The 17,467-nt window shown below is 37.2% G+C and overlaps 1 protein-coding gene across 6 annotated transcripts in view; it reads right to left on the bottom strand.

Moving 5' to 3' along the window:
* Positions 1–6,546: 6,546 nt before the first annotated feature.
* The window catches only part of LOC106882992 (uncharacterized), a 75,114-nt gene continuing 64,193 nt past the window's right edge, over positions 6,547–17,467 (bottom strand). Inside the window, exons 1-3 of one of the 6 annotated variants that reach the window (XR_016241002.1) lie at positions 10,616–10,777; positions 7,276–7,452; positions 6,547–6,778 (exon numbers count right to left, since the gene is read on the bottom strand). Coding sequence is in view for 2 of the 6 variants with exons in the window: in XM_089348765.1 (XP_089204891.1) it covers positions 6,646–6,778; positions 7,276–7,452; positions 8,863–8,897 (345 nt within the window). In the remaining 4 variants the exon portion in view is untranslated. Of the gene's footprint in view, positions 6,779–7,275; positions 7,453–7,957; positions 9,835–10,615; positions 10,778–17,467 lie in introns of those variants that run through there. The other 5 variants (XR_016241000.1, XR_016241003.1, XR_016241001.1 and 2 more) reach the window with 5 other exon arrangements.

The raw sequence follows: 17,467 nt of genomic DNA, 5'->3' as shown, positions 1-17,467 counted from the left end.
CCTTCTCTTACCAGCTAAAATAGCTCTACTATATTGCTACCCTCCTCTTTAGGTCACTTGTTGCTATACCTTACATTTTTACCACTGACCATTTAACAACTATCTATCACTTACTCTTTCTCATTACCCTCTACCATCACTGTCTCTTTACACCATGCCATTACTCCTTCCAGCACTATCTGTCCCTTCCCTACGTTCTTTTCCATACTGTCAGCCTAATCACACGGTCTCTCTCTTTACACTCTTGCTCTTTTCCTCCTTTTATTCTAATTTATATTCTGCAATTGCCCTCTCTTCTACTCACTATTAGCCACGGAATCCCATCCCGGAATGGAATCCCGTCTAAACAAAGACAATATAGAGCAGTAAGAGAACCCATTATGTTTCACAGGACACAAAGCAACATACTAGTGCTGGTGTCACAATAAAAATGTACCCAGTGCACTCTAAAAAGGTTTACAAACAAGTGCAGACAGTATAGGGTAGTGAAGCCCCAAGTATTGTCTTGTAGATGATATGAGAAACCTCTCTAGTACTGGTGCCACAATGAAATACACCCAGTACATTGTGCAAAAGGATTTTGTGTAAGAAAGAGTTTCTAAAAAACATGCCAAATTTGAAATGTTTGAGTGAGACATGGTTTCACAATCCAGCTTGGAGGACAATGTCTCTGAATAAGAACTGACTCAAACTGTTATGACCTATCCAACCAATACCTGCAGATGGGGTCAATCCAACTGTTCTTTGGTTGCATTAGCATTCATAGAGCTTGATTGGTTCTACAAATGGACCTCTGCTATGATTGGCAAGAAATCTGGATTTGATACCCTGGTCAAGGAGAAAGAAAGCTCCATATTTGTTGAGCATATGCTGCATTCTATGTCACCCAGCTTAGACCTCCAAAACAATATCAAAGAAAAGTAAAAAAAAAAAACAGTGATGCTAAAGTTGTGCAGTCAACTTAATTAATAGATGTGCACTGAATACTACAGTGGGATTGGAGTTGAACTTTGTGATTCAAGGTACCACACAGCTGTGGCTATGTGAAGAGGAACATCAGGATATAGTTGTTGAATTTCTTATGCATTAACAATTTTTTCTTGAAAAGAATTTTGAAGATGAATATTTTCTTGTTAGCCTGGGATATTTGGCTGATATTTCCAGTTTTCTCAATGATTTGATTATATTGGTATAAGATATGAGCATTGTTAGAACCAAAGGAAAGCTCGTGTTATTTAGAAGAAGTTATCAATTTGGAGTTGCTGTGTTGAAAGCAGTAACCTAGAGAAAAGTTTTGATGGAATGGTAAAACATTACCTGTTGAAATAAGTTAAGTAAGAAAAAAAGGGAGTGGGGAGTTCTAAGTGCTAATTTAATGAGTTACTTCTTAGATATTAATGATCTTAGCATGGAATATAGTTTCATCTAAACCTATAATGGGCAACAACAATCAAGCAAACAATGGTTTCACTGACTTCTACTAAAACCCAAGAAAGAAAGCTGATTTCAAAAAGGCTAGGCTGGATGTCAAGTAGTTCTGATGTAAGCCAATCACAGATTACGTTTACTTAGAAATGATGGCATTGCAAGATTTGGTTGCTTTCACAATTATATATCCCTAACACATTGGGCATCTTCTAAAGTGGTTACAGGTTAAACCAAGCCTTCTAAGTACTGAGATTCTAAGCACTAACAACACTGAGATTCCCTGAGAAATGTTTGTGCTGTAGATTATAGAAGAATTCTCACTTGAATTTAATGAGTAAGCATTCTTTTTGATTGAACAATTGCAATATGCTTTAAAAAATTTATATATATATATATATCATCATCATTGTTTAACATCCGCTTTCCATGCTAGCATGGGTTGGACGATTTGACTGAGGACTGCTGAACCAGGTGGCTACACCAGGCTCCAATCTGATTTGGCAGAATTTCTACAACTGGATGCCCTTCCCAATGCCAACCACTCAGAGAGTGTAGTGGGTACTTTTACGTGTCACTGACACGAAGGCCAGTCAGGCGGTACTGGCAACAGCCATGCTCAAAATGGTGTATTTTATGTGCCACCTGCACAGGAGCCAGTCCAGCGGCACTGGCAACGACTCGCTCGAATGTTTTTTCACTTGCCACTGGCACAAGTGCCAGTAAGGCGATGCTGGTAATGATCATGCTCAAATGGTGCTATTTATGTACCACTGGCACGGAAGTCAGACAGCTGCTCTGGCAATGATCACACTTGGACGATGCTCTTAGCACTCCATTGGTACAGGTGCCATCACAATTTTGATTTCACAACAGGTCTTCGCAAGCCAAGTTTAGTGTCTAATGAAGGAGAGGTTGGCATGGGTGCCAGTCGTTGAATTTGGTTCAATTTCGATTTCACTTGCCTCAACAGGTCTTCGCAAGCGGAGTTTAGTGTCCAAGGAAGGAAAGGTACGCATAAGTGGGCTGGCTACACCCCTGGCAGAGGCCTCAGATTATGGTCTCACTTGGCTTGCCAGATCTTCTCACACACAGCATATTTCCAAAGGTCTCAGTCACGAGTCATTGCCTCATTGAGGCCTAATGTTTGAAGGTCGTACTTCACCACCTCATCCCAGGTTTTCCTGGATCTACCTCTTCCACAGGTTCCCTCAACCGCTAGGGTATGGCACTTTTTCACACAGCTATCCTCATCCATTCTCGCCACATGACCATACCAGCGCAATCGTCTCTCTTGCACACCACAACTGATGCTTTTTAGGTTCAACTTTTCTCTCAAGGTACTTACACTCTGTTGAGTATGCACACTGACATTACACATCCATTGGCGCATACTGGCTTCATTCCTTGTGAGCTTATGCATGTCCTCAGCAGTCATGGCCCATGTTTCACTGCCATGTAGTATGGCTGTTCGTACACATGCGTCATACAGTCTGCCTTTTACTCTGAGCGAGAGGCCCTTTGTCACCAGCAGAGGTAAGAGCTCTCTGAACTTTGCCCAGGCTATTCTTATTCTAGCAGTACACTTTCAGCACACCCTCTCCCACTACTAACTTGGTCACCTAGATAACGGAAGCTATCAACTATGTCTAGTTTTTCTCCCTGGAATGTGGCAGAAGTTGTTTTCTGCACATTTTCAGTGTTTATTACTCCTGAACATCTGCCACATACAAAAAACCATAAAAAGCCATGCATCATGGATTTGTAAACATACAATTATATAATGCATAACATGCATGTTACTGCAGATATGTAAACATTATATACACTGAAATTATCATTACATGATGAAGGCTGCAAAATGGGTGTAATCTTAAGGATGACAAGTAGTTAAATATATTTACCTCTCATACCTCCTGACATTTTATGGTTTATACACTCCTCATGAAATAATTTCATCAATTGGATCTCCATGATTTCAGCTGCAGAGAACTCTGCATTATACTCTTCTAGATTGGATTACAATATGGCATGCTAGCTGAGTCTGCTAGAAGAGCTTTGTGTGATAATCTCACACAATTCTATGAATCCATATATTGCACTACAAATTTGTTTGTGTGTGTGTACACATGCACACGCACACACACATTATCATCATCATCAATTTAATGTCCACTTTCCCCTGCTTGCATGGATCAGATAGCATTTATTGAGGCAGGTTTTATAGCCAGATGCCCTTCCTACCACTAACTCTCACCTGCATACATACATAAGTATGCATTTCATTTCATGCACACACATAATACTACTGATATCTGTATATATATATATATATATATATATATATACTTTATTTAAAAGCAGCAGAAATATAACAAAAGACTGTTACTCGGAGTTTCACGTTCCCGTTCAACAAAACTGTCCGATGAACGGGAACGTGAAACTCCGAGTAAGTCTTTTGTTATATTTCTGCTGCTTTTAAATAAAGCATATTACTCTACCTCTGGTATTTGAGTACTCTTTTTTCCACCTTGTTGCACATTTTATGTGCTTACTCCGGTATATATATATATATATATATATATATATATATATATATATATATAGATACATAGATAGATAGATAGGTAGGTAGGTAGATAGGTAGATAGATAGATAGATAGATAGATAGATAGATAGATAGATAGATAGATAGATAGATAGATAGATAGATAGATAGATAGATAGATATGTATATACATGTATGTGCATGCATATGAGTATAAAAGCAAATACGTGTAAGGTAATATTTCCCTATAGCAAGACATGTTCTTTCAGAATATGAAAATGAATGACACTGCTTGTATAACAGTGACAATCATTTATAATTATTATGCAATAACTAACAGAGAAAGTATATGTGACAGATGCCGTGGAGCAGTGCGTACTCTGAGCATACCAAAAACAGATTCTTTTAAATGACTGGAGGATAGCTCACAAAAGGTATTTGATAGTTTTTGTTACCTAGGAGACATAATTAGTAGGGTAGGTGGTTGCTTTGAAAGTACAGTAGCCAGGGTAACTATAGACAACAGTTCAGGGTTACTCTACCCTACAAGAAACAAGGGTCTCTTCTCTCAGAATGAAGGGCAGATTATTTGACACTTGTATTATAACTGTAATGCTGCATGGAAGTGAAACATAGCCCTTGAATGCGAAGGACTTGAGAAGACTGGAAATAAATGGAGTATGCTCCATTGGATGTGCAGTGTAAGTGTACCAAAATGACATAGTACAAATGTGCTGAGAGGATAATCGAGCATAAGAGGAATCAGATGTAGTGTGCAAGAAAGAAGACTGTGCTGGTATGGACATGTGAAAGAGAGAGACCCAGGAAGATGAGATGAAGCAGTGAGAGCTAGATTTCAGGACCTTGAACCTCATGGAGGAGATGACTAGTGTACGGTATAACTGGCAACATGTCGTTCTCAAGAAGACCTACACAACTTAGCAAAACTAAGTCTTGTTAGTGTGTGTGTGTGTGTGTGCACACAACTGGATCTTTATAACCAATTTCCTCACCAAGACACCCTCATCACCCTCCATTTCTCTAACTGCAGCTTTTCCTTGATATCATTAATCTCTCTCACTACCCAGAACCATTTCACTTGATATACATCCCAAATCCTTAATACTGTCCTCTACAACTACATCTTACATCGATATTTCTTATTGGTCCCACATTGTGCAGGCCTCTCTCTCTACTTTTCTCATACACTCACACTGTACCCAACCACCCATCATCTTTCTCTCGTCCTTCCCTTGTCTACAGTACCATCATTACTATTCTGCTGCTCTTCAACGCACACATCCCCAGCATCATTGGTCATCTACCATTAACTACATTCACCTGTGAACCCTATCAAATCTCTACAGTTGTCACCTCCTCTTCCCTACCTCACCAACTTATCCATCCAACACTTGTTCTTCATTGCATTTACCCCTTAATCCAGTCTCTATCTCTCACTCTCCTGCACACTCTTGCAACCTCAACCCAGTCACACTCACAGTTCTGCCTCTATTCACTTCTTCTCCCTCTGAGTATCCACACAGACACTTCATTGACACTATTTTATATCTTTCCTACTCCACCCCAATGGTTCCCCATCATCCTCTTTTCTAAAATGTGAGTAGCTATGTAGCCTCTCAATAGCAAGAACAAAAACCTGTTCTGCTCTGGTTTCTTTTTTCATACTTTAATGCTTCATCTTCTAACATAAGGTCATTCTCCCCTACACTTAGGGTTCATAGTCTTGCAAGTTGCATGGCCACCATACTAGAGTTGGTGGCATGAAAACAGTATCCAATACATGCTGTAAAGTGGTTGGCATTAAAAAGGGCTCTAACCATAGAAACCATGCTAAAGCAGACACTGGTACACAATGCAGTCCATGGACCTGTTGGATCCAGTCAAATCATCAAATGTTTGACAGCATCTGATGATGTCATAAGGAAAGACAACATACATTTACATACACATACAATATACTTCATTGAGTTCCCATCTCTAAATCTACTCACAGGTGCTACACATTAAGACTGAACACAAAACCATATGGTTAGGAAGCAAACTTCTAAACCACACAGCCAGGCCTACACCTGCATAGCTCAGTTGATAGAGCATCTTTCTCTTTCTCTTTCTCTTTCTCTCTCTCTCTCTCTCTCTCTCTCACACACACATGTATATATACTGATGTGTGTTTCACGTAGATATACCCAATCAAGCTTTATCTGAAGTACTCAATGCACAAGTGTAGATTATGCTGTTTATTTTCACAATGTAAAATAGGGACAGTGACTTCAAGGTTTTGCCAGCCACTGGCCTCATAAGACTGGTTATAATAGTGCATACATACATGTCTTAACAACAGATATAATTCCATTTTGGCCAAGGTGTCACACATCACTTTTAGTGTTGTTAAAATGTTAAAACTAACCATACTCTTTGAGCAAAGTTAGGTAAACGTCTGTATATATACACATACACACACCAAACGGTCAAAAAAATCTCGATTAAAAAGAGTATTTATTCTGTTGTACTTTTGTGTTATGTTAACAGTAAGTATTAAATGGAACGGTGAGTCAGGTTGGATAGTGCTTTTTATGTTGTAGAACATTAATAGTTATAAATGGAAATAATGAAGATCATTATACAAAAGTTTCATTTCTTAGTTACATGGTTTACATATCGATAAAGAGGTGGAATAATCGTTTATCCGGACTAATTCTGATGTGCACCTGCAAAATGAAAAGGTGTACGACAGCTAGGGGTCGGTGTAAGTGCATGTTTCCAGGTTTCCTTTGAAGTTGTTGACTGAAAAAAAATCGATCGATAATAAAAATAATAAAAAAATGCGGCAGTAGCAATAACAATAACGGTTTTTAATATAGGTACAATGCCATACATTTGCCGGTGGATGGAGGTGAGGTGGGGTATATTACTTGATTACATCAACCCATTTCTTTACTGATACAATCGAGACTAGAAGATTGAGAAGCGAAGTCAACTACAGCGGGACTTGAATTTAGGATGTAAAGGGTTGCATAGACTTTTATCTCACACTCTGTTTCTGAATAATAATAATAATAATAATAATAATAATAATAATAATCTTTCAATTTCAGGCAAGAAACCGGCAACTTGGAGAGAGAGGGGCTGTCGATTACATCAACCAAGTGCTTGACTAATACTTTATTTTATCGAAAGGATAAAAGGCAAAGATGACCTCGGAGGGATTTGTTAGTAAAAAAATAAATAAATATATATATGTATATAGATATAAATAAATAAATAAATGGTACCACACTTACGTCTGCAGTGATCCTTGTTGCTGCGGTGTGTCGGAGTGGATGCTGCTACTAGAACCGATGAGATTGGTGAAGGTGGAGGAGACCCGGTTTGCGTAGTGTTGTCCACTACTACGGGGACTTGATGATGAAACATTCTGATGTTTACTCCAGATCTCAGTCAAAGTGGCCAAACTATGTCTGTTCGACATATGGGGGTAACAAAAAGAAGAAAAAAAAAACTAATCTAAACAATAAGGAAAAAACATAAAAGTTATAGCAAAAATACACAGTACAAGCTTCTGTGGTAAGGATGCAAATTAATTTTGCATCAATATGTAACAGACAGGTGCATCAATATGAAACCTCGAACTTGCCACAAATAAACAGACGTCGTTTTGTGGGTTATTTTTAGTTTTCAGTTAATGTATCTGCATTGCTTGATGTCAGTGATGAAAACACACACCTGTATTTCACTTCGCGCATATATACACACACACACACACACATAACAATATTGATATCCGTCTATATATAGATATTTTTATACATGTATGTGCGTGCGTACGAGTTAAAAGCAAATATGTGTGTCTGTATATCCTATTAATAAACTAATTCGTTGTTATGCATTGAATTTTTGGTAATGGTACTTTTTGTTGTCATTTGTTATATTCGTAATTGGTTATTATTACATAGGTAATTTTACCAAGTAGTCGATATATGATGATGAAGATGATGATAATCATAAGGTGAGATAATAGTATTTAGTAGTCGGTGGTGCATCATGATGACACAAAGTGAGAGTAGAGTGTGGTATATATATATATATATATATATATATATATATATATATATATATATATGGTATTCAGAGAGTACTGAATTACCTCGTCTTTAAACAAGATCAAGAATACCACAGTGAGTTTGTATATATATATATATATATGTGTGTGTGTGTGTGTATGTATGTATTCACACACACACTTGCGCGTGTGTGTACCAGTAAAAGTGGGATGGAGAGGGAAAAATTTGTGGGGTCAGTTATTAATACGTGTATTTCTTCCTTGTTTCGGTGATAACATTCGTCTCTTGCTCTGTTTAAATTGATTATTGGACGGCACCTAAATCTCCTTTCTCGTTTTATTTCTTTATTTCTCTAGTAAATATTCTTTCTTCCTTCGCTTAATTCCAGTTTACAAAAGTAAGATCAAGAGTGCTGGTAGATGAAAAAAATCTTTTAAAAAAATCCATTAATTGAAAGTGTATCGACTGAATATTGATGAGAAGCAAAACTCCCTTGAAGTAAATTTGCTGAACACATAATGCTGTTACAGAGAATTTGTAACAGTTATTACAGAGGGAAAAGAAAGGGAGAGGGTTGTTGCATAGAAAGACAGAATGTATCAGAGAGATAGTTAACGGCAGTTTGTAATATCAGACGTGTCACATTGAGTTTGTTGCGCTTAGAAAGTTGTGCAACATAGAGCAACTGGCTGTGTGGTTAGGTTATTTATATGTGTTACTGGGAAGTGTGACAAAGAAGCATGATAATGATTCATGTGTGTATTAAATGGAAATCTAAGGTGAAGTGATTATGAAAACTCAGAATACAAACGAAGTCTTTCGGTGTTATTTATTCCCATCATATCAGAGACACTGATCTTGTATCTTCTTTTTTGTTGTTGTTATTTGCTTTCTTTTCGATTAAATCACAGTCTATGTTGTTTGATTTCTTAGAGTTGGTAAATTAGAAGGTTTTCCTGTTTCTGTCTGATGTATCTTCTATTGCTGTTCGCACACGTAAAAGGTAAGAAGAAGAAGAAAAAAACCAACGTTTAACTATGAAAATAATAAACCAACTAATAAAAACTGCTCGTAAAACCTTGATATGAGAGTTCGAGTTCCAAGAGAATAAAGTTTGTTGCAAGATTATATATTTTAAAATGTAAATATGAAATTTCAAAGAAAAATTCTGCAGGACTTGCGAAAGCAATGATGGACGAAGTGAATGTCTTATTTTGAATGAATTCTTTTTGGAGCGTTATCTTTTCAGATGAGGGAACATTGATAAAGTTTTACGTAAAAATAAGTGTAAACATTGGAGTATGTGTAAATAGATGGCAGCTAGCAAGGATGTATGTTATTTCGTGATGGTGATGTAGATGCTCTAGCCAGACTATAAAATCTGGGAACCAGCAGGTTCATTCTTTTGATGCTGCCGAACAACAAACATTACGAGTTTATCAGCTACTTACTATTCCACACCCACAGACTCACCACGGTAATAGCGGAGGTAGGTGAGGACCGATCGAATGAGTGGTGGTGGTTGTAATAGTAGTAGTTACAACTACTACTACTATTACTATAACCAGTATTGACTGAATGGGGGAGGCACCACGTGACGAAGGAGTAACAAAGTGACACTGAGACAGAGCAGAGGTTGTGTTTGTGAGGATGACGTGACTAGGTGGGTGGGTAGACAGACTGCTGCATGTTATTTGGAATCTCAGCGTATTTCTTCATATCTCATTGTTGGTGGTGGTGATAGTAATGGTACTGTGTCTGAAATATGGATGCTGAGGACTATCGGCCGGGTTGGAAATTATCTTAACCCCGGGAGACTAATGATAGAAAAATAACGAGAAGTAACAAATGTAGAGACGTAGATGGTGGGAAGCAAAATGAGACTTTAAATAAGGAATTACATTTCACCCAATGATATATATATATCTATATGATATATATATATATGTATATATATATATATATATATATATATATATATATATATATATATATATATATATATTTCAGTATGTTGTTGTTGCTGTTAAACCTAATCGAGTACACTGTGATCAAAAGTATTCTAGCTATGACAACCCCTTCATCTTATGAGTATTAAGAACTATATTATTAAATGTTTTTTTTTCCAGTTTTTAATACAGTATGATGTGATTTGAGGGAAATTCAGTTGCTATTTCTAGCTGATCGATCGACCACGTAGAAGCACCTACGTTGGTACGTATTTCAGTTTGGAAATGAGATATATAACAAATTAATATATAACAGAAAATAAAATGTAACAAGGTAATATGTCACTGAAACACGCACATACATGAAAAGATAGCTATTATCTCACACTTCATGTGCGATAAAAAGAGTCACTTGACCTTTCATAATCACAAGTATGCATTATAGATGATAGGTTCTTTTGACTTTTCAAAGATAATCTGGTATCTGAAGTAGATTTGAACTCAGAACCTGTGAATTATTGTTAACATACAATTAGATGCAACTCGACACCTGTATACACAGATATATGCGTCTACATGTGACGAAGGACTTCGTCTGATTTGCAAATTACCTGTTGTATATATTGGAAAAGCCGGCTCTTCATTTCGCTTTTTGCTTTCTATCATTACTCTCACGTACTCATTCACATCACTACTTCTCTTCCACTTTTACATTTTCTTCCATCTCTCTCGATATTTCTCTCTCTACTCGTCTGATGCATGTGTCGATAGCATTCTAGTTTGCTGACTCTCTCTCTCTCTCCCTCTCGCATACACACACACACACACACACTTCCTTCTCTCTAAATGTATGCGTATATGTATAATACATGTATACGTGTACGTACACACACATGTATATATATATATAAAACAAATAATAAATGAGTATATGCATATATACGTACAAATATGTGCATACCTGCATCTACCTGTATGTATAGGTGCATATCTGGATACAGGACATTGCAAACAAAACGTAGACAAAAAAATAATAATAACCAGAGTACAGAAAACGCACAGGCCACATAGAGAACATTTTATATATATATATATATATGTGTGTGTGTGTGTGTGTGTGTGTGTGTGTGTGTGTGTGTGTCCGCCACTACATTCCTCCATGGCAAGATTTAATTTGTGTATACAAATTTAATTTGCGGTCCATGGGAAGAGCCGTTTTAACGATGCGTCCTGCCCAGCTCTTCGAAACGCCGGTGTTAAAACGGGGGTACCTGATGAAGTAGAATGTTCTCTATGTGGGTTGTGTTTTTTCTCGTCTACGTTTTGTTTGCAATGTCCTGTACCCAGATATGCACCTATACATACAGGTGGATGTCGGTATGCACATACCTGTACGTATATATGCATATACTCATTTACTATTTGTTTATATATATATATATATATATATATATAAGCAATGTTAATTCTCTAAATGAAGTATTAACAGTAACTGCACAATAAAGTGTAGTATATTGCCACTTAAGTGTGGCTGACCCCTAGGGGTGGATGTTACTGTTGCTTTTAGCCCCAGGAGGACATCTCCTCCAGCTGGCTTATCGACACACGACTGTGTCCTGTTTGCCAAGGGAAGTTATCCCTCTCACCTCGATCTGCAGCACGAACGTATCCGGATTTCAGGGTTATTTCCCTTCGTCGGCGCCCGATAGCTGCTGACCTTGGCGAGAGAGACAAAAACCTGGCAATCTTATATCTTCTTTTCCAGTGAAATTCTTCACTGATATCGAAAAGGTGAAAACAAGCAATGTTAATTCTCTAAATGAAGTATTAACAGTAACTGCACGATAAAGTGTAGCATATTGCCACTTAAGTGTGGCTGACCCCTAGGGGTGGATGTTACTGTTGCTTTTAGCCCCAGGAGGACATCTCCTCCAGCTGGCTTATCGACACACGACTGTGTCCTGTTTGCCAAGGGAAGTTATCCCTCTCACCTCGATCTGCAGCACGAACGTATCCGGATTTCAGGGTTATTTCCCTTCGTCGGCGCCCGATAGCTGCTGACCTTGGCGAGAGAGACAAAAACCTGGCAATCTTATATCTTCTTTTCCAGTGAAATTCTTCACTGATATCGAAAAGGTGAAAACAAGCAATGTTAATTCTCTAAATGAAGTATTAACAGTAACTGCACGATAAAGTGTAGTATATTGCCGACGAAGGGAAATAACCCTGAAATCCGAATACGTTCGTGCTGCAGATCGAGGTGAGAGGGATAACTTCCCTTGGCAAACAGGACACAGTCGTGTGTCGATAAGCCAGCTGGAGGAGATGTCCTCCTGGGGCTAAAAGCAACAGTAACATCCACCCCTAGGGGTCAGCCACACTTAAGTGGCAATATACTACACTATATATATATATATATATATATATATATATATATATATATATATATATATATATATATATATATATATATATATATTTTAAAAAACGAATAGAAAATGCTTTTCTGATAATTTTTTCCATTTTAATAATTAGCTATTCGCAAAAAAAGTGACATTGATTTTCTCGTTTAAAAGCGGTTTTCAAACTAATAGTTTAGAGAAGTTTTTTTTTTTTTGCTTAAATAGGGAGTGTTTCATTACAAGAATACACATATACAAGCATCAACCCCCACGCACACATATACCCATACATAAGCATATACATAGAGACGTACACCCACATATACACGTGTATGTATGTACGTACGTATGCATGGGCGACTGCTGATCCTCCGTAAACAACCTTGCCCAGACTTGTGTCATGGAGGGGAACTTTCTAGGTGCAATCCCATAGTCATTTATGACCGAAGGGGGTCTTTATCTTTTACATACATATATATATATTAAATTTGTGTCCGTGGGAAGAGCCATTTTAACGATGCGCCCTGCCCTAACTCTTCGAAACGCCAGTGTTATAATGGTGGTAGCTAATGAAGGATACGTTCTCTATGTGGCCTGGGTGTTTTTTTGTACCTTGTTTATCATTTTGTCCATGTTTTTTTGCAACGCCATGTACCCAGGTATGCATCTATATATACATGTAGATGAAGGTATGTACATACATGTACATATATATGCATATACTCATATTACATACATATATATATATATATATATATATATATATATATATATATATATATATATAAGGTAGAAGTTAACTGAGACCATTTCCTAAATTCATTAAGAGCGTGCAAAGGTTCCAAGAGTCCGAGAAGTTCCTGTGCGTTAATTAGTTAAAGTGTTGCTCAACACTGAACCCACTTCAGCGCAATCAGCTATAAAACCAGTGGTACAACAGAGGTTGAGACGGCCAGAAACCGACTATTTCAATTCTTTTTTTTATATACGAGTTTACCTTCAAGAAGGAAGTTCTAACGAGAACTAGAGGTTCATGTGATAATTAATCCATAACTGGTACCCTAGCAGTTGCTATTCCTCCGGGTCTGATCTGACCTGGCAACAATAGTGGCTGAGAGGTGATTCCACATTCCTCAAAACCTTGGAACTGCCATAATTGGACCCTCACTACAGGATACAGTTTAAAATCATACTCATAACACACACACACATACACACAGTATTAATAATGATAAGGAGAACGGAGGTTTTTCACATCCATAATTTTATTTAACAGTTATTAGCATCTTTTCGGGACCTATATATATACACATACATACGTACGTACGTATGTATGTGTGTGTATGTATATATATGTCTATATATATATATATATATATATATATATATATATATATATATATGTATATGTGTGTGTGTGTGTGTGTGTGTGTGTGTGTGTGTGTGTGTGTGTGTATAAATATAGATACATACATATATAACTTTGATAGGTTTCGGCCAGTATAGGCCCAGGCCATGTCTAACTCAATAGCACCACCTGGTGAAATCTTTTCGTCATATATGGGGCACTATAGCCCACTCTAATAAAGAGTTATTATTGTTGGATTTTTTGAAGAAATTTGAATTTTATGGGATCCGTTTCCGTTTTGACGTATTTTGATATGGTATTAAAGAGAGCTGGGCCAGTTAAGGTAAAGGAATTGTGACGTAATACTGCTGATCTCACCAATCGGTTTCGCGCCAGTGATTGTTAGGTAACAATTCGATTATGTAACCCTGCATTCGTCAGAGGTAGCCGATGTGGAATGAAATATGGCGACTGCTCTCTATTGTTGGTGAATAGACACATCTGGTTTGCGGTTGTTGTTGGTTCAAATAGGATTAAATAGTACTCAAAATATGGGTATCTGTATATTTTTTATTAATATTTAGCAGAAGCAACAGTGAGTTTCGTGCGTCATCAAACAAGTCACAGGTCGAAGGCGGGACTAGTTTGATAAGTGCCAACGCACGAAACTCTCAAACCTTGAATCACTCTGTTACTTCTGTTAAATATTAATACACACACACACACACACACACACACACACATACATATATTATTATCATTATTGAGTGAGAGTGCAATGCATGCCATCAAAGTGACACTGGGGTACAAATATACGAAACCCAATATACCTATGGTGACTATCCGTCTGACAAAGGTATACTAACTAAGTACACGCATCACAACCATATGAGCGCGACATGGTGATCTCATATCAAGATAAACAGCGCATGACCTCGCAGGTGGGGCCCAGTTAGAATTTTCTTCAGGTCGAGTACCTCATCCCCCTCAAAAGGTGCCTGAATAAGGGCTGTTTAAAGATGTTGAACAAAACACCCATGTTTCCAGAGATGAATAATTCAAACCATAAAGAATTCCTCTCAACACATGACTATGATGCTCTCCCACTACTTCTGCTCGTGATCAGAGATACATATATCATCATCCACCAAGGCTTAAGGTCAAGTAATTGACAAGCAAATCTGTGAATTTGGGCAGAATATTAGCTGTAGCCCATCTTTTATACCAAGATAAAACATGTATACGATAATACTTCCAATCAGTTAAGATCGGGAGCTATGAGAGCCACTGCCTGGTACTGCATCAGGGCATTTATTATTATTATCATTATTATTATTATTACTATTCATTATTACTATTATTAAAGCAGAATTGTTAGCATCCAAGCAGAAAGCTTAGCGGCATTTCGTCCGTCTTTACGTTCTGAGTTCAAATTTCGCCGAGGTCGACTTTGCCCTTCATCCTTTCGGGGTCGATAAATTGAGTACAAGTGAAACACTGGGGTCGATTAAATCGACTAGTCCCCTCCCCCAAACTTTCAGGCCTTGTGCCTATTGTAGAAAGGATTATTATTATTTTATGTTTGACTTTTGCTTTGTATTTGTACAAGTTGGCTCCAAGTCTCATCCAGAGACCTCAAGAGGCAACAAATTAGAAGTTCAAGCTGGTGTTATGCCTAGGGTGTCATATATTTGGTTTTGTACATAATATTGTTCTAGAGAATGTTGAAGAAAACATAAGAAAATTAGAAGTTTGTTTCAAAAATTTGAGATTACATAGACAGTATTTTACGTAGGATATGGGCAGTTCCCATGAGCACTATCTTGAATTTCTGCCATTTTGGGGTTTCCTGGTATCTGAGCTAGGTAGCAATCAGCCGCTTTTGCTATCGTTACTGGGGCACCTATGACAACAGATATTGTTTTAGTCTTGAGGTTCCACATTTTTGCCAATTTCTATTTCAAGATCTTTATACTTGCTCAGTTTTTGGTAGGTCTTCACAGATACGTTTATATCGATTGGGAAAGTTATATCAATGAGGAAGCATGATTTTTGTCTGAAGTCTTTCAATATAATGTCTGACCGATTTGCACCTATCTTTCTGTCAGTTTAAATGGTGAAGTTCCAGAGGAGTGAGATGTGATCATTTTCAAGCACTGGAGGTGGTTTGTGTTCCCAGCAGGTCCAGGTTTTTGAAAATTACCCAGTGAATGTGCAGCTCTATCATGCCTGTTGAGATACTCTGGAGGCGCAAGAAGACTGCACATGGAGACAACATGATCAGTGGTTTCATTTTGTTGTTGACATACACGACATGTTGGGAAGCTGTCGTTCTTTAATATGTTGGCCAGGTAGTTTCTTGTAGGTAGGCATTGATCTTGGGTTGCTATAATAAACCCTTCTGTTTCTTGACATGCACCAGTTATGTAACCTCCACAGACATTTTAGCAGTGTTTTTATATCTATCTATCTATCTATATATATATATTATTTAATTTGATTTGCGGGAAGGACTGTTCCAACGAAGTCGCGTATTGTCCTTGCCTTCGAAACGCGGAGTAGATGGAACAGGGACAACTGACGAAGGGATATACTCTTTATATTGCATGTCTCGTTTCTCTGTTGTTTGTGTCGCTGTTCGAAAGAAGTTCGTTTTCTGATTCCGTTTTTATGTTTTCGTTTCTCATTGTGTTTAACGTTTTTTTTTTATGTCCTGTACCCATATATGCATGTATGTATACATATAGATGTCGGTATGTACATATATGTATGGATATATGCATATATCTATATATCATTTATATTATTATATAAGAGAACGCCCCGCATCCTTTTCCAAGTAAGTTTTATCTTAACAATTACAATGCGCACTCTTCTACTATCTCTCTCCCTCTCTTGTTCTTCATCCTTTCTGTTTTTCTCTCCCACCCTTTCCTTATTCTTCTCTCCCTTTCACTGTTACCTCTCTCTCTCTCTCTCATTCTTCCTCTTCCTCCTTGACTCTCTCGTCGCTAACACGTGACGAAAGGGGTTCTTTCTTTCTGCCCACTGGTCTTCCTAAGGAACAGACGTGTTCTTTCTGTCTCTTCTACTTAGCGTTCATAATAAAATTTCTATCGTCTTCGCTCAACAGCCCTCACCGTTTGTTTTTACTGTCTTGTTCTCACTGTCCTGTTCTTGTTAACACTTTCACCCTCCACAAAAAATTCCAAATTTTATTTAATTTGCTTTGCGGGAAGGACTGTTCCAACAAAGTCGCGTATTGCCCTTGCCTTCGAAACGCGGAGTAGATGGAACAGGGACAACTGATGAAGGGATATACTCTTCATGTTGCATGTCTCGTTTCTCTGTTTGTTTTTTTCGTTGTTCGAAAAAAGTTCGTTTTCTGTTTCCGCTTTTATGTTTTCGTTTCTCATTGTGTTTAACGTTTTTTTTTTTTATGCCCTGTACCCATATATATATGTATGTATACATATAGATGTAGGTATGTACGTATATGTATAGATATATGCATATATATATATATATATATATATATATATATATATATATATATATATATATATATATATATATATATATATATATATATATATGTATGTATGTATGTATGTATGTATGTATGTATGTATATATATATATATATATATATATATATATATATATATATATATATATGAAGTGTGAAATTCCATTGTTTTGGTTCAGAGATG

Source organism: Octopus bimaculoides, chromosome 3 (genome assembly GCF_046866305.1).
Source record: "Octopus bimaculoides isolate indiv1 chromosome 3, ASM4686630v1, whole genome shotgun sequence".
NCBI lineage: Eukaryota > Metazoa > Mollusca > Cephalopoda > Octopoda > Octopodidae > Octopus > Octopus bimaculoides.
Note: the sequence above shows the minus strand (reverse complement) of the source record. Positions and strands in the feature narration are given on the sequence as shown.